This window comes from Ixodes scapularis, unplaced genomic scaffold (genome assembly GCF_016920785.2).
Source record: "Ixodes scapularis isolate PalLabHiFi unplaced genomic scaffold, ASM1692078v2 PGA_scaffold1__304_contigs__length_218370807, whole genome shotgun sequence".
Lineage (NCBI taxonomy): Eukaryota > Metazoa > Arthropoda > Arachnida > Ixodida > Ixodidae > Ixodes > Ixodes scapularis.
In genome coordinates this window covers 31032490-31054959 of record NW_024609846.1, presented here as the reverse complement: position 1 = coordinate 31054959, position 22470 = coordinate 31032490, and the positions used below count along the sequence as shown (strand labels likewise).

At 47.9% G+C, this 22470-nt stretch overlaps 1 protein-coding gene across 1 annotated transcript in view; it reads left to right on the top strand.

The window, feature by feature from the left end:
* Nucleotides 1-17036, top strand: part of LOC8051600 (GRAM domain-containing protein 4) — a 34369-nt gene extending 17333 nt beyond the window's left edge. Inside the window, exons 2-12 of the mRNA XM_040210818.3 lie at nucleotides 797-859; nucleotides 1738-1796; nucleotides 3003-3263; nucleotides 4641-4666; nucleotides 4951-5042; nucleotides 6179-6270; nucleotides 8064-8091; nucleotides 8921-8989; nucleotides 9613-9656; nucleotides 11133-11242; nucleotides 16750-17036. Coding sequence (XP_040066752.1) covers nucleotides 797-859; nucleotides 1738-1796; nucleotides 3003-3263; nucleotides 4641-4666; nucleotides 4951-5042; nucleotides 6179-6270; nucleotides 8064-8091; nucleotides 8921-8989; nucleotides 9613-9656; nucleotides 11133-11242; nucleotides 16750-16919 — 1014 coding nt within the window. The 3' untranslated portion in view covers nucleotides 16920-17036. The remainder of the gene's footprint in view (nucleotides 1-796; nucleotides 860-1737; nucleotides 1797-3002; nucleotides 3264-4640; nucleotides 4667-4950; nucleotides 5043-6178; nucleotides 6271-8063; nucleotides 8092-8920; nucleotides 8990-9612; nucleotides 9657-11132; nucleotides 11243-16749) is intronic.
* The last annotated feature ends 5434 nt before the right edge of the window (nucleotides 17037-22470 follow it).

The following is a 22470-nucleotide window of genomic DNA, read 5'->3' as shown; positions in this document are numbered from 1 at the left end:
CGTCTTTTGGATCATGTACGAGCTGCGTATTTACAGTCTGCCGCAGCGTAAGAACTGCTGGAGATGCTCCGCCCCCAAAACCCAAGAGAGTCACCCGGTACGAACGCGGCAGTTTTACGACGTCACAGAAAGGGGTATCCAACAGCGCCCTCTGATTGTCGCGAGATTTCTTTCCTGTGGGCGAAGCCTCTCCTGCACTTCTTTCGTCGCAACATACTATACGTATGTTGCGACGATCCCACTTCATCCCACTTTGTTTCATTTAGGCCTAATCTGACTAAAAAATATTTTCAACTTGAGTAAAAAAAAAGATATTACTAGTGCATTCAGGTGCATGATGTATATGTATGTACATTTTAATGTATGTATGATTTGAATATTGCTGCTCGGTCTGTTGTAACGTCAGGCAGCTCCGGCAATCTTTCGCTCCTTCCCTCCCCGACATTTTTGGATGTCAAATAAACTTCATTCGTTCATTCAAAGCAACCGAATCAATGAGCGATGCCCCACACATTCCTCCGCAGAGGGTTGAAGCCCTACCCTCTGCGCTCGGGCGGCCTAGACATACGCCACGGAGGCGGTCCATGGCGGCTGTGAAAGAACCTTTTGGCGATCCACCAACGCCTAGAAGTTGACAGAGTGTCGCTATTTGTCATGTCCAAGCTTGAATGTTCGGCTAGGCGGGTGCATTCCCAATCGAGTTAGTGGAGCATTAGTCCAGAGTGACGCGGTGTACTTGACAAGTTGTTGGTGAGTGCTGTGCCCCTAAGCTCTCTCTCCTCTCGCTTCTGTTTAGAAGAGCTTCGGCACGTGCCAACGCACCCACAAGGATTTGGATGAAGAGCGCGAGGACAGCAAGGTGAGCGAGATGGATCTGCGTCTTTCTTGGGGCCACTCCTTCATCTCTTCACTGACTCGCGTAGGTGTCGCTGAGGTGACACGAACAGACCTACGTAAAAAAATATATATATGCAGTTTTCGACGCTATTTCTGGATGTTTCACTTCATGTGTCGTATACACTGATGCTTGCTTTTAATGACCACCCCCCCCCCCCCCAAAAAAAAAAAAAAAAAAAAGGAGAAGAGAAGGAAGTTTTTGCATATATTTGTCACTTTGAATGGATAACTCATTCCACCCTTGTGGCCGCCTGCGTTTGTTTGATAGGTATTTTATGTATAATTTACGTGGCTCGCACGTGACGTGGTCGCAGCATGATGTTTTTCACTCCTACTTGCTTTTGCCGATAACAAATTCGGTAGTGCGAAATGTATGCTGCGGAACATAAATTGGGAGTTCGAGTATAACCGTGCTACAGCGAGGGAAAACTTTCATATCACAAAAGCAGCGTGTAGCGCGTGATTCGAATATTCCATGATCGGCCGAAAGGGGGACACTTAGGGTGGCTACATGTCTGTCTTTCTGAGGATGAACACATCCATTGCTGCCCTGAATGTGCCAGCGCGTGACGCTCTCGCGCACTCCGTGCGTGACTTGGGCGGTAAAATGGCGTTTATGCATTAGCCAAAGTACAGTGTTGCCAAAGCTCGCGCTCGAGCTGATTGACACCCGATTGCACGCGCTTCAAAATGCAGAAAAAAAAAACGATTTGTCGGAAGAATGGTTGATATGTCGCCACTTAAGCAAAAGCGCGCGTGTGTATGAAGGCACTTTTGAGAGACTCTGAGGTGGGTGCAACCTGTCGGCTTTATCGATGTCCGCTTTTCATGATTTCTCAGGAGGAAGAGGGGCGGAAGCTGAGCATCAAACGTCGGCTGCGTGGAACGTTCGTCAAAAGGTACCGCAAGCTGTTCCCTGATCCTCGATCATTTTGGAAAATTTAAGCTTTCTGTGGTTTGGGTATTTCTGAAAGCGTCACCTCGTTTCCAGAATTCGAACTTCATCTGCGTACATGAAGCTATGTGGCAGAGCTGACTGCTTAATCTAACGCAGGTGTAAGGAACATGTAAGAAAAAACGAGTGAATAGGTTGTCAAGTCATGGGATTTTGCTCCCGTGGAACACACTCCACAACTGGACACGTGTATTTTCTAGGAAGTCCAAGAGCTGCCTACTATCGCTCGAGGATAATCCGAGTCATCTAGTGTGCGAGAAAACTTGCATAAAACTCTGGTTACCATCACGCGTTTTTCACATACACTGGAGAAGTGGGCACTGGGTAGGTCCAGAGCTTTAAATAGCGTAATCTAGTTCGCGTTTCGCTGATCCATGACGCACCCCTTGTGTCCGATCGTTCAGTGGTAGGTGGTTGCAAGTATACTGCTGCTGCCCCTCTAATTTTTAAAGCAATAGTTATTCGGGACTGCTTTTATTTATTCTTATCGCACCTTTCCCATAAATGCCGCGGGGCAAGCGATGAGCTCGTGCTAGTTTAAAATTAAGGAAGACACGTTTTATTCGTTCATTATGGGGGTTCCTCCACGCACCTTTCTCGCTCCTGTTGGTCTTACCGAAGGATGTCACAATACCACGCGACATCACTGTGTCACGTGCCGTCACAGCGTCATGTGACGTAATGCCAGAATTTCACCGCTAGCGGATAAAAAATTATTCACTAAATTCTGATAGGAAGTGCGCTGCTCGTTAAAAACCCCATCAAGCGCTATCGCGCCTCAGCACGCTTGACGGAGAGTTCAAAACAGGTCATCCATTTGGCTTCCGGATCCAGCCGTTCTGTCAGGTAGCCGAATGTGGCGTCTCCTCTTCACTGCGCTGGGCCCGTATTGGCGTCTTGTGGGCACCAACACTGCTGTATGTGGAGAGCGAGTCGTCTGCTTCTTGCGGAGGCTTTGATTGAAAGCATAGGAAGTAGACATTAATGTTAAATGCCTCGAGGTCTACCCACTTTCCTTTCTTTTTTTTTCTCAAATCAGTCAATGTAAGAGCTTTGCCTTCTGACATCATGGCAACCCCCGTGCAAGAAGCAGACGAACTTGCGCTCCGTGCCTTTTGGAGTCCTGACAAACCTGAATGTACCGTTTCAGCCCCCCTCTGTCCCAGTCGGTGATGGTACTGTCGCCCGGGATGGACTTGTCCGACAGTTCCAGCAGCGGGGAGCGTCCCCTGGATATGTGCGAGGAGGCCACGGAGGAGCTGGAGCAGCGGGACGCCGCCGGGAGCTCGTCCAAGCTCTGGGAGACGCCGCGCTGGATCCTCTCCCTGCGCCAAGACCTGTCCGAGAGGAGCAGCCTGGAACTCGAGGAGCGGAGGACACCGTCGGCAGACGACGCCTTCTCCATCGCCTAGTGAGTCGACGTCACTCTTGTGCGCCTAAAGCTAGCAGCCGTTGGTTCCACTGCACTCGTCGAACGCGTAGAAAATCCGGAACGCGGGGGTCTGGCCTTTGGATCTCGCATTCGAACGCGCAGTCGAGCTGATAAACAGTAACGATAAAAAAAGGCATCTTTTCCTGCTTTTTCACTTATTATGGTATTCTTTGGGTGTTTCTGTTCTGCTATAGACCCTTTCCGGAATTCAGTGCCATCTGAAGGCTCAAATGGCAGTTTAACTTTTACCGTACTAATGGCGGGAATGATCTTGTGGTCTGCAGTATTTTATCGGGGACCGTCACTTTCGCAAGTTAACGGTAAACGAGAATGTGCGCTTCACTGTTCAGTTCTTTTTCAATCTCTCAGTTTCGATGGCGAAAAAGATGCAACCAGTCAGAACGAAGCGCCAACCCACATAGACGCCTTGATAAAGTGCTGTACATCAATGGACTTTGAAGCCGGGTGTATTCTCTAACAGTTTGACTGGGCCCGAGTTAAAAATGAACGCTTACGCAACTCTTGCATTTAATTTCTGCTCCACGTCGCTTTAACGTCAAGAATGTATAGGCCTCGAATCATCTGCTTAGAAGCATCTTCAACTTCTTTCTTCATCAGTAAGCAAAAGGCCGCCATTAGTATAGCACATGTGACATTTTCCAGATGATGATACGGATCAAAGTTGCCAGACTGAATTTCGGAAAGTATTGTGCGGTGCTTCGCGGCGATGTTGCACGGAGGAACTTGATGCGCTCTTTTTGTTTCGACGGCACGAGCGTTTTCGTGAATAGTGGCGTCTCCGAAAGAAAGCACTGCGAAAGGTGCCTGTCCTTTCCACTTCTTCGTCTGTCCTCGTCCTAGCGCTATTTGTAATTTAGTATGTATAACCAACTAGCCCTGCAGAATATTTTAATTCAGGAGATCGGGCTCCGCTAATTCGTTTAATGCGACATTGGGGGACATTATTAGTATTCTTTTAGAGCGCCGCCCTTAGGCGCCCGTTTCCGGGTTGACCGGCGTCGGTGTAACCGCGCGTTGCCTTATGGGACGTTTCATTTAGCGCAAAAATTTTCCGCCGCTTACTTTAGCGGGGAATTTTTCGCTAAATTTAGGGAAAATTTCTTGCTAAATCGGAGGAGAGCAGAAGTGGAGGGGGGGGGGGGAGGGTATGGAGGAAGACGGGCATACCCTGTACTCCGCACCCTCCCTCCTCCTCCTCGAGAACTGCGCTCTAAATCGGCAATACAGAGAATTGTAAACGTTTTTCATTTTTTTAGTTTACCCAAAATTATATTTTTTCTTCAAAACTTGTCCATATTTAACACTTTTTTTTTGTTTCTTTTCTTTTTTCGACAGCGTGAGGGAAACGTTATTCAAGTTCGGTGAGTACCAAATGGGATTTTCAGCCAATTTTTCTGCAAACTATACTTCGTTTCAGCTTCGGTCCAGACGCAGCCGATGCTTCAAGCGCGAGCATGTGGCCCAGAACAGTTCTTGCACTGCACGAGCGCGCGTGCTTGGCAGGGATGCTGAAAGCCCGGAGCTCGGGCTTGTAGCTTTTGCTGCGTCTGGACCGAAGCTGAAACGAAGTATAAGACCTTTATTCACCGAGACACCGGAACGATCTTGGCCGCATGCAAACGTGTGCGATCTGTCGTTTCTACAGAGCGCGTCGACGACTGTCTGAAGGACGGCCACCACGAGTACCTCAAGCTGGTCCGCTGGAAGCACCCTGTTCGCTCCATGCTCTTCTTCCTGGTACGCACGTCTTCGTTGAGGCCTGGGACTGCTCGACGAAGACAGGGCGAAGACCTGTGTTCGGTTTCGTCTCGTTTGCGCTTTAGAAACGATGCTTCATTTCAACTCGTTCAACCTAATATCGTCTACATTTAGCACCCTTCTGGAGTCGAGATTGTAAAAGTGTCAAGGAGTAAAACCAAAACAAACCACAGACATTTTTTTTTTTTTTTTATAATTAAGTTACAGTTTAGGTTTATTTCCAACGGTGCCGTCTTGAGTAACCCAGTTTATCGTTAAAAACCACGCAAAAATTAAAAATAAATATATATTAGAAATTGAAGAGAAGATGCAAGCGAGCTGGTGAACTTTCAACATTGTAAAACCCGAGACTTAGACAAAAAAAAGTCTCGGGTTTCAAAATGCTGAATATATACGTATATTCTTATATATACAGCCGCATGTATGACACACGGGAGAACTAGACTTTTTATAACAACGTGTAAACTCTTCTCATGATTTTACGGATATATTTTTAGTTTTGGTTTTGTGTATGTGTGTTTACAGCATTCCATTTTGTTATGAGATGGATGAAAGTCAAACTTTATTTCCATAATTAACTATCAATAAAAGGTTAATACCACCACGGATGCTATACCACTGAAGCTTGCTAGACAAAGCCCCAATGACAACGTGTCTTTCAGACTATACTTAAAAGCCGACGTACACCCCCGGTTTTCTCCAGGGAAGATAATCCTCTTAGCACTGCAATTTCTAAAAACTTGTACTGGAGCAAAGTTGGGGCAAGGTCAAAAGTAGAGAAGACAGTGCGCAAATGTGGAATGCGCGAAGTGGACGTCGGCCTTTAGCGAATTTGGTTGATTTAATAGGTTGCCTAAAGGTTGCGTAAGCGCCACACAAGAAGCATTCTACCACAGAGCTTTTTTTTTTTAACCGCGAAACGGACATCTCCGTGCACGCTACCAGGGCCCGTAGCGTGCACAAAGATTTAATGGTGTGCACATGTATATTTTTTTTGTTCATCTCATACCTCGTAACTCAAATTTCATCTGGTATCTTGTAACTATAGAATGCTTTAGATGTGTTCGAGTAACACCTCGCTGCCTGTACCCTAATCGTGTCCGTTTCCTGCGAAGGTGACGCTGCACTCTCTCTGGAGCGACTACCTGCTCCCGCTGTTGCTTCTTTCGGCCATCGGCTGTCTCGTCCAGAGCTTCTTCATGCACAGGTAGGCTCTTGGCGATCACATCCGCTAACGTTGCGGTGCCTGGAGGGTGTTTTCTACTGCTTAGCCGAAACCAGCCAGAAGACGAGGCCTTATCCCCCCAAACGTCATCGCTAGTGAGTCCAGGCAGCGCCGCCAATCCGTCTTGCATCGTCTCGCAACGAGCGCGAAGCCGAGACAGACTCGTGAACCCCTTTAAGGCCACTCCGGTCGAGCTCGGGGCGTGCGCGTCGGGAAGCCACTAAGGATGACGTCACGGTTTCTAGGTGCGAGGCTGCTCAAGTTTTGTGCAACGCCTCTCGCGTGCAGAATCGAATATTTTCCCCGTTTTGATCGTCCGTCATTACGCTTTTTCACGTTGGTAGCTGACAAAATTTGATCGGTTGGTGTAAATTTACGAAAGAAAATAAGAACAAAAAAAAAAGCTGGAAAGTAAAGATTTTTTTTTTTATCGCTTCGATAGGACACTGGAAGAGCAAGCTGAATTTGTTTGTTTAGTTGAACCTTTTTTTTATACTTTGTTTTAGCTTAAGTAACCAACGCTACGAGCTAAGGGGACCAATCGAGCATCGTCAACAGCGCAAGTTGCGGGGATCTTTTCTGTTTTGTTTATGACTGGTTCAGTGATGTCATAGAACACGTACGGAACCATAAGGAACACGATGGTGGTGCCCTTTGGACGCTGTCTGATTGTTAGCATGAGCTCGCAGCGTCGCCTCCGTCTTGACTTCAGGTGAAACCATGTACTGCAGTTTCTCCGGACGTTTTGTTATCGCGCGTAGACAGATGCTGACACACGCTTATAAACGACCGCCGTGGCTCGTGCATGATCGAACACTGCAGTGCCGCTCTATGTGCTCCATACACGTTTTGCGTGGTCGCGACCTACGAATGCGCTCGCGCCCCCTGGCCGAGGGCGACAGGCCTATGCGCAGCGCAAGTTCGTCTGCTTCTTTTGCAGGGGTTGTGGTGACGTCAGAACGCCGAGATTTGATTGGCTGTGATTGGAAGGATAGTGGGTAAACCTCGAGGCAGCTTACTTTGAGGTCTACCCACTATCCTTCACTCATAACCAATCGGGGGTAGACGTTCTGACGTCACCACAACCCCCACAAAAGAAGCAGACGAACTTGCGCTCCGTACTGGTTTGGCGTCCTATAGACGATTTACACATGCGCCAAATTCAGCCGCCATTGCCGACCTTCTCCTGTCTTACCGAGATACCAAGCCACTGAAGAGGGCTTTGGCGAGCCTCTACAAAGGCAAACGCTGGGGAGAAGGGCACAGTCGAATCTGGAATGGCAATAACCTGCCCTGCTGTGGTAGGGATGGAGGCAAGTGATAAAAATAAGAGGAAACAAAAACTGAAGGTCGGTTATGGTGGCGCCCATGCACAGCTGCTGTAAAGCATCTATATCGGCCATGCATCGAAGGTGCTTCCGAAGTGGCTACAGATGACGTCACAGGAGCCAGCGTGCAATGCTGTCTGACTTCTTGAGCCTGGCGGTTGGTCGTAGGGAATTCTGAGCGATCGAGAACCACCCTGAGGGTACATAGGACACCGGTTGTTGAACCGACCAGAGAGTCGGTTGAAGCCGGTGACCCGCGGAAAATAACCCGTTAGAACCTATAGCCAACCTTGCCCGCAATAAGGTCAGATGTTGCTCCGTTCAGTTGTGACTTAAACGCCCGTAACATGCAAAGATTTGAAGTTTAAACAAATAATAGTCATTTATATGAATTGCGCGTCTCACAGTGAAATACTGCTCTAACCGGAAGTTTTGTTTCTATTCCAGCTCAGCCTACGCGGGGAACACGACCGAGGTAGGTCTACTATCCTCCAGAATTGAAGATGTTACTTTGATATCGAAATCACGCCGATGCGGTGTTTTCTGCAGCAATGATGGCGATGCGTTTGCTGCAGTTTCCTTCATAGCTGGCAAAGTGACGCTGGCGCGAGTACGTGGCCTTCGAGAGTTGCCAACCCAGTGGTTTCAGCCACGCTTGACTTTTCCTTTCTGCGCTGAATTCAGCACGAAGTCGGCGACAGCTGATCAAGTCAGGAGTAGCGAAAAAAATTTAACAGCCGCTGAAAAGTCGATAACGGTTGAGCTTTGTTCTCTTAGGTAGCGCTGCAGCCCCCCTAAGCCACGAGCTCCCCTTTGCTTTTCCATACGCGACTGCATGCTGTACGCTCCTTGCCCCCGGGCTGTGTATTGCTTAGTCATCCAGTGTGTTTGCTTCCATGGGATAAAAAAAAAAAAAACTTTTATCCTTTCCGCTTTGGTGAAGAAGGAAGACCGGCGAAGCTGTACTATGGTGGGAATGAAGTAAAGGCCGGCCGCTAGTCGGCAAGCCAAAGTGGAAAGGCTCGAAAGGTTGCCGGCATCTAGGAACGACGGCAGCAACAAGACAACAGGCTAGCCGGTTGTCTGGTTACCGCAGTCGCTCATAGATGGCGGTAGCTGTGCAGAGTTCTGTGTCATCATTTGTTTGCTGACGGACATGATCCTGGGGGAACTAGCCCTTAACAGCTCCGCTGTAAAGAAAAAAAAACAAAAAAACACCGGAGAAATTATTTGAACAGTGCCTCCAATTCTCAAAGGAGACTTAGAAATTTACAATGCTGCGCTTTTTTTCTTCGTTCGCGCAGAATGACGAAGGCAAACTGACGATCGTCGACAGTGTTTCCAAGATGTTGAAGCTGGACATGCGCGTGTCGGTGAGTCTTCCATTAGAACGCACATCGGTTTGTTTTTAAACTGGAGATGACGAGGACACTCGCGTCGTCCTTGCTGCCCGTTTAAGCGCGAAACACATGTACGACGAAACCGTCCGATCCGACGTCCGACCGCTCAATACGACGGTCGGAGGCGAGGGTTTTCAACGCTTTCCGATGCTACGAAAACCCTCTCCCCCCAAGGTCATTCCGGCAGTCCGCACGTCGGATCGGAAGTTTTCGTCGTACATGTGTTTCGCGCTTTACCCTAACGGTGCTGGCGGTTGCGTGTCGTTGGATGCGGTGGCAGAGGCCCAAGCAATCGGCAGGGTTTCTGGCATCGCGTAGATGCGTATGCGATCGAAAGCACTAATCACACCGGCCTTGACGCGTTTACGGGAGGTTCTGTACCATGCATGGCTAGCCTGTACGTAACGCTGCTGAGGAGCACGTTAAAGAACCTCAGTTTACACACCTGGCTGTGCTGGTCAAATTCCTCTCGACTTGAGCGACAGCAAACGCTTTCTTTTTGGTGGACTTTCTTCCGTGCAGCAAATATGACTGGGCCTTTGCGTGTATGCTGATGACATTTAAAATGTTAAACAGCTTTTTTTTTCTTTTCACAGAAAAGTTTTCAGGAAGCATCTGACGTATTCGACAAGATCGTCAGGTAAGTTTGTTTGCCACTTTTCTATCTTTGCTGAGATTCCACCTTATGTGTTGTTTTAATTTTTTTTCTGCGGCCTTTTTAAACGACGTTATACTACGTTTTACCGTACGAGAGTTTCCGAAATAATATTGTTGCTAATGTACAGTCCTCAATTGATATCCACGATGTCGTATGACTTTCATTCCATTGTTTTTTCTTCGCGCATTTAATTCCCAGGTGACCGCACTTTTATTTACAATTTCGCCTTGGGCACTGATTTTTAGGTGTCACTGTTCTTGCATTTCTTGAATGGAGTGCCAATATTAAAGGGGTACTCAAGTGGATTTTGAGATCGTCTAATAATGATGATAACTCAATCTACTGGCTCTAAGCATACTAATATCCCGAAATGCACTCATAGGCGGCCGATTTCACTATTAAAAATTGCATTAAAGACCGCGATACGCCCCTTTTTCTGCGCCTTGGAACAGACACCAGAGGGCGCCGTCGGACGTCTTTTCAATCAATAATTGCTGTATTACAGCAATTATTGCCGTTTTTCTGAAACTAGAATGCACGTACCTAAAAAGAGCCATGTAACGTTCGGAATCTCCACGCAATTGACTATTATCATTGGTCAAATTTTATGGAGGTGGTGGGGTAGCCGAAAATGTCCCCCCCCCCCTTTTAAAAGAAAATAGTACCCGTGTATTTTTATTGCTGTGAGTTTAGCAATTTTCCCATCTAGAACTGGTCATTTCTATTGACCAGTTCTAAGCCATCAAAAACAAGCGTCTAAAAAAAGCGTTTGAGTGCCCCAAGAATAAATACATTAAGAAAACAGTAACTTAGTTACAATTTTACAGTGATTTTAACGTAATTCATTCAGTCCCCCCCAAATGATATTTAATGTTTAGCCACCGTGGTATACCTACTATCTGTTACGTTCCGGACACTATCACAATCTCTGCCATAAATCAATATGTTGTAAAACAAAAAAAAAACAAAAAACGGACACGTGGAAGGCAGGTGTGAACAAGACACTACGTTCGACATGTTTTATCTTTTTATTTTACTAGCTTTTTTTTTACGAATTTCGAATAAATGTTTTTATATTTTCTAGAGTATGAAAAAAAACCTTTGATCAGTAATCGCAGCACACCTCGACTTCGTGGCACATCGGAAAAAGTAATTGCTATGCGACTTATTTTTATTTTTGTGAGTACCTGTAACCTTACCCTGTTGCAAGTTAAGAAAAGCAGCGCAAGCTCCTGCCGCGAAGCCCTCCACTCGGCAGAGCGAAGGCTGGAGAGGAAACGAAAGGAAGCGAGAAGGGACCCCTCTCCAGCGTTCGCTCGGCGAAGTGGAAAGAGGGAATAGCTCTGCGTATGCTGCTTCCCTTAGCCTGTAACAAGGCATATAGACATCTAAAAGTACTGCTGGGTTTGCGAATGAATTTGAAATATATGTATGGAATGGACTTGTTCCCTCTTGCAGTCTGGCGACTTGGCGGAATCCCAAGATCACGCTGTGCCTGCTGGCCTTCCTTCTCGCCACGTTCTTCGTCGCCGAAGTCGTGGGCTCTGCTGGTGCCTTCCGCATTTTAGGTGAGTCCACCTTGCCGTGCGCCGTGAAGAAAAAGTTGATTTCCCGAAAACACTTCGTTCCTCGGCTCATGGAAGCGTCCACCAAGTTTCGACCCGAGGCTCACGCTTCTTCTGGATTCGCGACGCTTAAGGCCTTAGAAGTTGCTTCGTTTCTAACAAAACCATTTTAAAAGGATAAATGTCTTTAAGGTAAGGATCTGCATTTCGTTATATATACGACAAGCTCTCAAAAATTACTGGCGTTTAACATTAACACCCCCCCCCCTTTTTTTCCCACGTGATTTAGTTATGGTGTTAGAAGACTACTTAAGGGGAGACACTGCCCAGAAAAAAAAAATTCTGCAAAAAAAGTTGATTTTGAAAATGACATCTTTACATCCACCAACATCTAGAGAGTATTCCCAAAAAGTTTCATTAATTTTCACTGTATAGTTAATTTTTTATAAATTATTTTCTGTCCACCAAAGCTATAGAAAAGGTAGGGTTTGGAGCATTTTGAACACATTTTTCTCCGTTCCACTTTTTGGTATAAATTCCATTTTAGTCAATCTATTGTTTGATAATGGCAAAACAGGGAAGGCTCATTCTTCCTTTTTCCTGACTGAAATTTAATAAGGAGTGCGGCTATGGAACTTTTTTGTCACTTTAAGGATGTCTTTTGTAAAAAATGTTGACATTTTGTCGAAGGCACAGAAGACCAAAAAGTTGACCAATTTTGCAGAAGAGAAAATTTATAGAAATGAATTACTTTTTAGAAAAAATGTTCCATAGCCGCACCCTCTAGGCATTCTGTTACATATCTAGCAAATAAAAATCTTTAATATCGCAATAGTTTTCTGACGATAGATTAACTAAACAACGTAGGCGTGTTGCTGATAGAAGCTACTCTTATTTCCTTCTCATTTAACCGACAGACTTGAAATTTTGTCATACACCCTCTAGCATGACCACCAGCCTACCCTGTAAATTTCATTAATTTTAAAACAAGGGTTCAAAAGTTGACCCCCCTAGGGAGTGTGCCCCCTTAATCAATATTTTGCTACAAAGTCGCGTATATTCTTAAAAGTGAAAAAACGGAACTGCTCGAAAACGAAACCAAAACACGTGCAAGGAGGTTCAAAGGAGAGGGTTGCCAGAAGTCACGTGGCTACTACTCCCTTCTCTTCCGAAAAAACAGGAAATCTAACTGGATTTCAGGTTTCCAACAAGAAATCCGGTTAGATTTCCTATTCCCTAATCCCGTTAGCGAAAAGTAATCCCTTTTTTTTTCCTTTTTTTTTCGTTCCTCTGCTTCTTGGGCGTATGAAGCAGACGGCGACAACGAAGACGTTGCTTGAACCGTTTTCCGTGCGATTATTTCGCAATTATATGCCTTCCCCTCGCTGTTTTGTGCACGAAGATCGATTGGCCGGTACCACGAACCACAGTTTCAAAGTAGCGGTCCCACGTCCGTCGCAAGGTTGCTGCGTCGTGAGCCGCCATCGCTTGGTCCAGCCCGCGGTGCGTCGCCTAATCCACGATTTGCAAAAAAGCACATGCGCATGCGCCAGCAGAGCGTGTTGCTTGCGCCCCCTGTTTGGTTGGAAAACAAATAAGCGTGCAGTCTATTCCTAGGCTACGACAGAGGTGCGGAAGCGAGGACGAAGAGAGCTCGCGAGTCGCCTTGTTTGTCGCCATGCCGGCGCAATCTGTTGCGTATACGGTTGCGCGAATTACTTTTACGGTAAAGAGAACGCCAAGTTACTCTATCTTGCGGAGAGAGAGGCTTGGATAGCTGCCGTAAGGAGAAAGAAGACAATCGGCTCACCATGGCAGCTGAACGAGCACAGCCGGATCTGTAGCGCAAATTTTGTCACGGGTACGTCGATTTTGTACGTTCCTGGGGAATTTTCCGCACTATTCAATCTGGGTCTCGAGGCAACGCTGGGAACAGACTGCGTGCACAAACTTTACGCCCCACATGTATCAAGCCAAACCATGCATCGCAAAGCCTAGTTGTATTCCAACCACTTTCCAGCCTCGCACCCAAAATGTTGAAGTTTCTGGCGTTGCGCGATAGGCGGCGCGCACTATTTTACAAATCGTGGATTGAGAATGACGCGTACACGTACTTTCTGTGATCCGTGCAACATTTCTCTTTTTTTTTTTTTGATCAACGTATGTGCAGCTTTTTTTGAATCCACAAGAAATGGGGTTCATATTCTTTTCTATTCTGAATATTGAATGTGTGCCTATAGTCAGTTACAGCTCAAGAAGGTAGCGGCAAATGCTTCTCAAAGGGAATCGGATATCCCTCCGCCACCTCCTCATCCAATAGCGTCCCACCGTTTCCGTGACGTCGCGGCCAACGCGCGAGGAGGGTCTTGCCTTTCTGTACATAATTGCTTTATCTTTCGACTTTGACTTAGCCTTGTGGAAGCCACGAGAGGGAAATTAGAGTTCTCCCCCACCGACGGAAACAAATACGACTTTTGGGAATTAGCTTCCCCCCCCCTACGGATACAAAGGCTTCTCTCAGGGGCTCGGTTTCCTCTCCGATGAATACGAAGGTCGCTTTCTTAAAAAGTGGGATCGGAGACAAGTTGGAATCCATTGAAGCGGAACAAGAAGCGTTTCCAGTGAACTCTTCTTTCGACTGCGGAGAGATTTGAAACGGGCGCATCACACTTGTGGTAGGAGCTTCTCCTACCTTCTTGACTTGTAACCGACTACAGATGACCCACGACCGAACATATTTGGTATGCAACAGTTCGGACGGCACGTGACCACGGTAAAGAGAGCGAGCACGCCTGAAACCGGCCAATCTACCTCTTTCGAAATCATAACTCCAGAGTCTCTGGCATGAAAAGACATGTTCGCGTTCCATGGATTCACGAGCAACCATGGCATGCTTTTCAAGAGAAATCTCGTGTGAGCTCTCGTGGTGTGCACGCGCGTTCTTTGCCCAAAAATATCGAGCCCGTGATTTCCTAAAAGGGCGGATTCTCGACCGGCGGCTTTCAGGCGTAAGGAATACGAATTTAGAGCCGCAAATTGGGTTCTGGATAGTTGGGCTCTCATAGGTCATGTTAAAAAAAACAACATCGGCATGATTAGTACCCTGTCACAAAAAAAAAAAAAGCCAACACAAGGACACAGACGAAGGGAAACAGGACAAGGCGCACTTTTAACTAAAGTTTATTGAAACTTCACACGTTATATAGCCACAAAAACCCTAATAACCCTATCTGCTGAGCCCGCGTTTCAAAAGTTCAAACTCATTTATACAAATGAGTTTGAATTTGAAGAAAACAAGGGCCTTCTTAACAGGGACATTGAAAAAGGCCCTTAATTGAGAACCCCTTTCAAATGTTTATGGCATCTAGCAGCTTCAATCTTAATTATTCGAGGCCATTTTGGGCAAGCACTCTTGGGCGTAAGTGCAACGTCGTTAGTTATATATTTCGCTAAACACTTTTAATTGGTGAAAATAAACATATGGTTGCAATAACAAACTTGTTAATTATCTTCGAAAACCACTACATTCACTCATTTTAGAACAACAAAAAAATATATGAGGCCAAGGCAACGTTTCACGGCGTTCCAAAAGCAAACAAACAAACAAAAAAAAAAAGGTCAATTTGGACGCGCTGTTAGGTTTAGGTTTCTTACCGGAGCGAATCCGTGCCATCGGTCCTGCTCCTCGGTGACCGAGGAGCAGGACCGCTGGCACGGATTTCGATTATCGTGACCTTCACATGTACAGACCGTGTTATTCTGCCTTTCGCCGCTTTTTTTAAGAACGGATCTTTTTGCATTAAAATCAAACGCCCTGTGTATAAAACGGATAAAGCGTTCAAAGCGCGAAGCTGTTTTTTTTTTTTTTTTTTTTTTGTTACATGAGCTCTATGCTCGAATAAGAGGGCGTCGACTCTGCGCAAAACACATGCGATGGTGGGTTTGTCATTCATTTGTTGCGTGCTCGGCACCTTAAACTGGAACAGGTACCGCGAGTGGCGACCAACAGAGCCCGTACCAGAGAGAAGTTGCAGATCGATGAAAACACGTGCACCTCGCACATGGCGACGTTCTTTACGCCACCGGCTGACGTGACGGTGCACGTTGTAAGCGAAACATGGCTACTTGTAACTAGCAGAAATATCCTGGAAGAGACCATGGTTCTTCTTGCTACGTCAGGCGTGTTGATAGTCGTTACCTGTATAAACGTCGACCTCCTCTCCAGCGTTCGCTCTGCTAAAGTGAATAGAGGGAGGTCTTTGCGGGATTAGCTTCCCCTGAGCTATTTACCGGAGTAGGTAAGTGGCACCATCATTCTGGTGACGGCGATAGAAGGCGAGCGCGTTTAGAGAACGCGAGGAAGCGTTGCTGCGATTACGACCAGAGTGTCGAACCGGAACTGAACCGAAAACCGAAGCGTTATTTTTAGCTGAACTGCCGCAACCGAGCCGTACCGAGAAACAATTTCAGTTTGGCCTTCCTGTTTGGACTCGGATGATTCACCCTGGCCGATTTCCCTCAGGGTCCGTTCCTCAAAACACACGTTTCGTGACCGGTGTTTCTTCGCGAGCCTTTGTCGGCACTAAGTGCGCTCCGTTGAATCCCCTGCTTCTGCCTCCCATAACTCACGCTCGTTAAAAAAACAAAACAAAAAACGAGGTGGGTATGGGAGGGAACTGATCAGCTTGCCTTGACAGCGCTGTTTTGTTAGAGGTAGCCACGCCAACCAAAACACTCCTTTAACTCGACCGAAATTATTGGCTACCAAAATAAGGCGGTGCGTTCTTTTCTTTTTTTCTTTTTTTTCACGGGTCTGCGTACTCGGTGCCAAGAGGTAATTAAAAATATAACCGCGCGTCAAACTTCAAGATTGCAAAAAAAAAAAAAAAAATGGTTGATGATTGTTTTTAGGGATTTAAGCGTGTACCGTAAGTAGCTGGACTACGTCCTACTATGTTGCGAGGGGCTAACTTTGAGATTCGACTGCAAGCACTGGCATCATCAGCTTCAAAGCTGATGACGTCGGCTCGCTCCATGGAACAGTTAATGCTTTCGAATCAAATCTAGTTGCCGTGGGCGCCATCACCCACGCCCCTGCTATGACGGCAAGACGGTGGTTTGTTTAGGCTCCGTTCACCCTTAAGCTCCGTTTAATCACCTGACTCTGCGCATGGGTATTGGAAAGGGCGCGATCACATGACGAAAGGTAGTACCTGGTCCAACGACCATTTGCTTCCACCGCATTGTCAGCTTGGGGGTAAAGAGAGTTCTGCGTAGGGATCTATGGGTGTAGCCCGGCTGGCAAGGGCAGTTATAATCCGTGGTCACACGTTCTAATAATCACGCAAAAGACAGTCTGGAGACACTGACTGAGGCAGGTTTCTTCTTTGTTTGGCGGCCGCATTGGTCATACGAGAACTGTCTTCAGACATGTTCGGGGCACAGCATCGTGGCGTAGATATCTCCGCAAGTCACCGACTCTTCTGTGGTCTGCCTCCACCTGTGCGCAGGCACGCTGCTGCTGGTCAAGGCCTTCCTGGTGGACCACGCGTTCAGCCGATTCCCGCGCCTGGCCGCCAAGTACGACCTGCTGAGCGACGCCTGGGCCGCGCTGCCCGTCCGCCCCGGCACGTCTGCCAAGTGCCGGGGCAAGGAGCGCCTCGCGCAGATCTCCCGCTGAGCCGTCGCCGGGAGGACCTCGTCGGCTGGCTCCTTGACGGCACCACCGAGGCCGACGCCCCAGCGGAAAGCAGCACGCGAGAGTTTTCGTCCCACTTCAAGTCCATCAGCCCGCCACAGACCGAAGATCGTTGAGTCCTCCGGGACCACCGAGGCCATAGACCGTTGAGATTAACGTGACATAAGGCATCTTCTATAGCCGCCTAGAAGACAAGGCCCGCTCATGACGCCATCGTGCGTCCTGACCCGCCTCAAGCGGCAAACACGCTGAAGCTCGACGAAAACCGTCCGTCTTAGCGTCGACGCGTGCTAACGTCGTTGTGAGATGCTGCAAGACGCTCTATCGATGGTGCTGACGCAAGCTAGGCGGCGTTGAGTGGTGGACCACTACTGATGTCGTTGTGTGTGTGGGGGAAGGCCTTGTCTTCTAGGTGGTACTGCTTACAGTCACTGAGGAGGTGAGACAGGGAGGGACTTGAGTAGCCCGCCCCCAGCGCGAGCTCCCTGCCATCGGTGGAGACGTCTCCAGCACCTGGAGCGCGCGCTGGCGCGTCCGAAGCCCGGCACAAGGCATGGAGCGCGAGCTGGAGGCCGGGCTTTCCAAAGACACGCCTCCAGGAGTTGTTTGTTTGCTCGTGTACGCTAAGTCATTTGCTTCACCGAGGCAAATCGATCCGCTCAAAAACGGTTCCCTCTCAGTCTCGCTGTATTCATTAAAGCTGTCGGCCGTCACTCCACAGCGCCACGTCCGACCACGCTGTTCGAACGTGCGGGCGCGTCAAAGGCGTGGTCGGCAGCGAATGGTCGAAGGGCCGCTTACGTAGAATCATCGGGCTAATGTTGGTGCCATACAGATATATAAAAATATATATAAATATTTTTGCGGGTGGCAATTTGGGGGTTCTACCATCTGACGCAACGAGTCTTCCAGAGTCGCTTATATATGTTATTTTTGTCGCGCTGCATCCTGCATGGTGTACATTCGAGAGTGTAATATGTGAACAAGCTTTGACATGTATTGGAATATTTTTAAAATGCAATTTTCTCAAAAATATTAAACATTTTGTTCTGGCAACTATGTCTTGCTTCTCATTTACATTACTACACCCTTCAGCTAACAAGGTGACGTCAGTGGAGCGTGCGGCTGGACGAGGGAATGCGTACACTCTTCGAATCGCGAGGCGGCTTGCGCGACTTACCCAGTCTTTTTGATTTTGACAGCTTGTAAGACTTCGACAACACGGGTTCAAACGCGCGTCACGAATTCACTTTCGTATGGGCAGTCTGTCAGTACCAATGTTGCTAGATTACCTCAGTTGTGGAACTCCCGCGGAAGGGGGTACCCCCCGGACTCACTTCAATCCGCCAACCGTCGTTTGAAGCGCCGTCTGGATATTCGTTTCATAACTGCGTGTTCCATAGAGTACGGTGGAACGTCATCTAAACGGCTGTGCTTCGAAGCGTACGTATTGCATAGAATACACGGCAGTTTCCATAGAGACCGTCCGGCGCGTCGAATGACGGGAGGCAAGCCGTGGCGAGGGAGGCTCATAGACGCTTCTCGTACAAGCAGCGTCCGTGAGCGGTTCCTTGACTGAGCTAATCTATACTCCGCGTCACTAGTTGTGGCGCGGCCAATAACTTCTTTAGCTCCATAATTAAGCAGCGAGAAACATTCTGAGTTATGAAAGAATCCGAAATTAACACCTATGCCGAGGAATTAAATCCAAAATTGAGGTTAGTTTTGGTTTTGTTTTCGCTAAACACCGTTTCTATTTTCAGGATAGCATCTCCGACACTCACTATAACCGCCATTTTGGAAAACGAGTGGCGCCACCTATAATGAATTGGAGTCACGCTCGTGAAGGTAGGGCGAGGGAAAGGAAGGCCGGGGAGGAGGAAGCAGACGGAACGCTGGAGAGGAGAGGGGGAAACCTCTTTCTCTCTTTAGCCAACTTTAGCGTTCTGTCTACTTCCTCCTCCCCGGCCTTCCTTTCCCTCGCCCTAGTTTCTTGAGTACTGACGTCACTTCAGCCGCCACTGTGTTAGCCTTGCATGCTGAGCGCGTACGTTCGCACCACCGAATTGTTTTTTCTCGGCAAGGACAAGTAGAAATGATCACCAGCACGGTGTGACGACGTCACGACCTACTCTGTATTCGCACCAGCCCTGTTTATGCGAGTAGCTATTTAGACGGCCTGAGCTTCTGTCCCGCTTTTTCATCTACTGTGAGACTAACGATAACACAAAACGGCTTCGTGGCTTCTGAGCAGATGACACACAAGCAGTGCTGGGGTCCTTTGATTGTTACATTGCATCATTGTCAGACTCCCGAGCTGTTTCTATATTCAGAATATGCACAGCCCAGCGTGCGACATCCAGCCCAGCTGGCGCGTGTGCCTTGCTCTGTAACGCGAGCAAATCGCGCGTCATACGCCCAAACACTCAAGATGGAACCGGCCTATTCTTTGCGAGTCTCCGGGGACTCGCAAAGAATAGCCAAGAACAACGTCCGGTTGTTTTTCCTGGTATGTGCATGTGCATCGCCTTCAACGTGTGCATGTGTCTGTACGTCGGTGTGTGTGGGCGCGCGCGTGTATGTGTGCCCTTTAAGGGTGATCTTCATTTCTTTATTTATTTTGTGACGCCAGTGCTTATGAGAGTTTGTTCCCACTTCAAGCTTACCTGCCGTGCATCCCCCTCTTATCCTCATTAGACCAAAATGAAAATCACCAGCCGACAGATGGCGCAAAGTGTCTCCCCCCCATCTGCGAGCTCGCCGCTTGTACATCCAGTTTTAGCATCCCGCTGCACGTGGTTATCTTTTTATTTTGATCTTAATGGTTGCAGAACGGAGGGGAAAGGAGGGAGAGATTTACTATTTCCGAAAGTCAGTCGTCGCGCGGGCCTCGGAATTCGGGCTACAGTGGTGAAGAGCGGGAGGACATTTTTGGGCGCGCCTGCACTGCCGTCATTGCGCCTCGGGCTGGCAGACCGCCCGGTGCACCGGGGCAGTGGTGCGGGAGTCTCTTCTGCCCTTCCCTTCTCTCTCTCTCTCCCTTCTTCCTCCTCCCCCTGATAGGGCCTGCCTAATTACTCGTGGCACCGTCTTTTGCCAACATACCTGCGCGGACTGAGCACCGGCCCAGTTTAAAATTCCTTTTTTTTTTTTTTCGAAACAGACAGAGTCATGTCCGTGACGGACATGACTCTGTCCGATGAAGGACTAGTTTCTGAGAACCCCTTAAAAGCACTCTGCTTCACGAGCGATAAAACAGGGTTTTTTTTGTTTTTGTTTTTGTTTCTTACGATTAGGTTAGAAAGTTGTAGTGATCAAGGTTATTCACTGGACGCCATTAGAGCCACTAAATGAGCTGCGCTTAGAGTATCGGCACTCCCTTCTCCGGCATTGTTGTGGGCGCCGCAATTTTGGCGCATATGCAGAGACGACGCAACTGCCGATCGTCATGATTCAAAAGTGCGACTTCCTCAGCCTTAGATTCGATGTTAGGAAGCTCATGTAATATTGCTTTGCTCTGTCGCGAACTTTTGAAACATCTGTGGAGGGCGGAAAAGCGTTTCCTAAGATCTAGTGCCACTGCATAAGCTACGCTTCAGAGTAACGACACTTGGCCATATGGTGTCTTAAAATCATGGTTACCAGTTATCTGAATCTTTATCTGAAATGTTAGGAAACGATTTTCCGTCCTCCACAAATGTTTAAACAGTTCGCGACAGGGCAAAGCAATATTGCATGACCTTCCTAACAGCGAATCTAAGGCTGAGGAAGTCGCACTTTCGAATCATGACGATCGGCAGTTGCGCCTGCTCTGCATACGAGCCAAAATGGCGGCGCCCACAACAATGTCGGGAACGGAGTGCCCATACTCAGGCGCAGCTCATATAATGGCTCTAGGGGTGGGAATTGAACCGAGTGCCACTAAATAAGCTACGCTCATTTAGTGGCTATGAGCGCCGAGTTGTTTCGGTGTCGCCTTCTTATGGTTTCCCTCCGTGACGTCACGACTGGGATTTGCCTCGCCGTGACGTCACCAGTTGTTATTCTGGCCACTTACCATCGGGTGCGACGACGAGTTCGATGGTGCGCTTAAAAAGCACAGTGGAAGCTAGGAGCCATCGCAATCCGAAACTAACACCGTCAAAGTTGACAATCTGACAGTGCTCATATCCGATGGTTTGGCCAATGGTGGAAAGCTGACCACAGCGACGCTTTTGGCCGCGCACATCGCTAATAATTGAACCTAGCATCCCTGGGTTCTGCAGTGCGAGCTTTCGCTTCACGTGCTCCGAACTGGTGTGCGCTAGCCCACTCGGTTACCGATTCCCCTCATTCCCCGTACCTAATGACTGAAGCAACAACTTAGGCGTGGTGTTGAAAAAAAAAGAAGAAGGTAAAAAATGAAATACAAATGATGTTCAACAGTTCACTGTCAGTTCCGGTAGCGTGGGGTCTTGAGCCCTCTTTAAGCTCTGGCAGGGTATTGACTGGCTGTCTCTTGACGGTCGTCTTGTCCAGTCGTTCCGATGTTTTATCCTGCTTGCTCTGGGGTGTCTTCAGTTGGAGGAGGGAGATCGTCATCGTCATCGTCCTCTTTCTCGTTCCACTTGAGATCAGCGTGTATCTTTTTAAAGAAACTTGCGTTTCGAGTGATGTCTCTTTCTCGCCGTCTCGCAGTGATCTTCGATCCTTGAACCTTTGTCACCACGTACGGGTTTGGGTCGAAGTATGGAGTTAGTTTGTTCTGCTTTTTTTGTTTGCACAATACTATATCCTCGTGTTTCAATGAGTGTTGTCGAGTATGTCTTGGCTCGTCAATGTATTGCTTAAATTTCCTTTTTTTGCGGCCTTGTCATATTGACGCACATTGAAGTCCTGGTTCACTCCATTGCTTGGGGATCGTGGTAGCATCGTTTGCATCTACCTGCCGAAGAGAAGTTCGTACGGAGATATATTAGATGGTGGCATGTGGGGTTGCTCGGTAGCACATCAAGAAGTCCATCCATGCCCAGCAACCAACCTCTTCCCTGGATAAGCAGAGCCTTAATGGCCTTGGTTAGTATTTGAACAAACCGCTATGCCTCACTGTTGGCTTCGGGCCAAAGTGGTGTCACCCTGTGATGCTTAAATTCCACTTCGGCTGCAAACTCCTTGAACTCGCTTGAGTTGAAAGGCGGACCATTGTCGCACTTAACTTGTTTAGGGATGCCCAATTCACCGAATGTTTGTCTCAGGAATATCAGAGGTAAAATCGCGTTTGTCGAGGCTAATTGTCCCACCAATGGGAAGCGCGAGTACTGGTACTTTCCATTCTGAAACGATCCTGCGAAGTCGATACACAGGTTTTCCCATGGCCCATAAGGGAAATGCGTTGGCTCCACAGGATCACGATGCAGTGTGGGTGTTGAGGCCTGGCATGGAATACAGTTGTGCACAGCTTGTTCGACCAACATGTTTATCATAAAAAACCACACCGAGGTGCGGAGGAGTTGCTTGGTCTTTACGATGCCCATGTGACCTTTGTGCGCGAGCT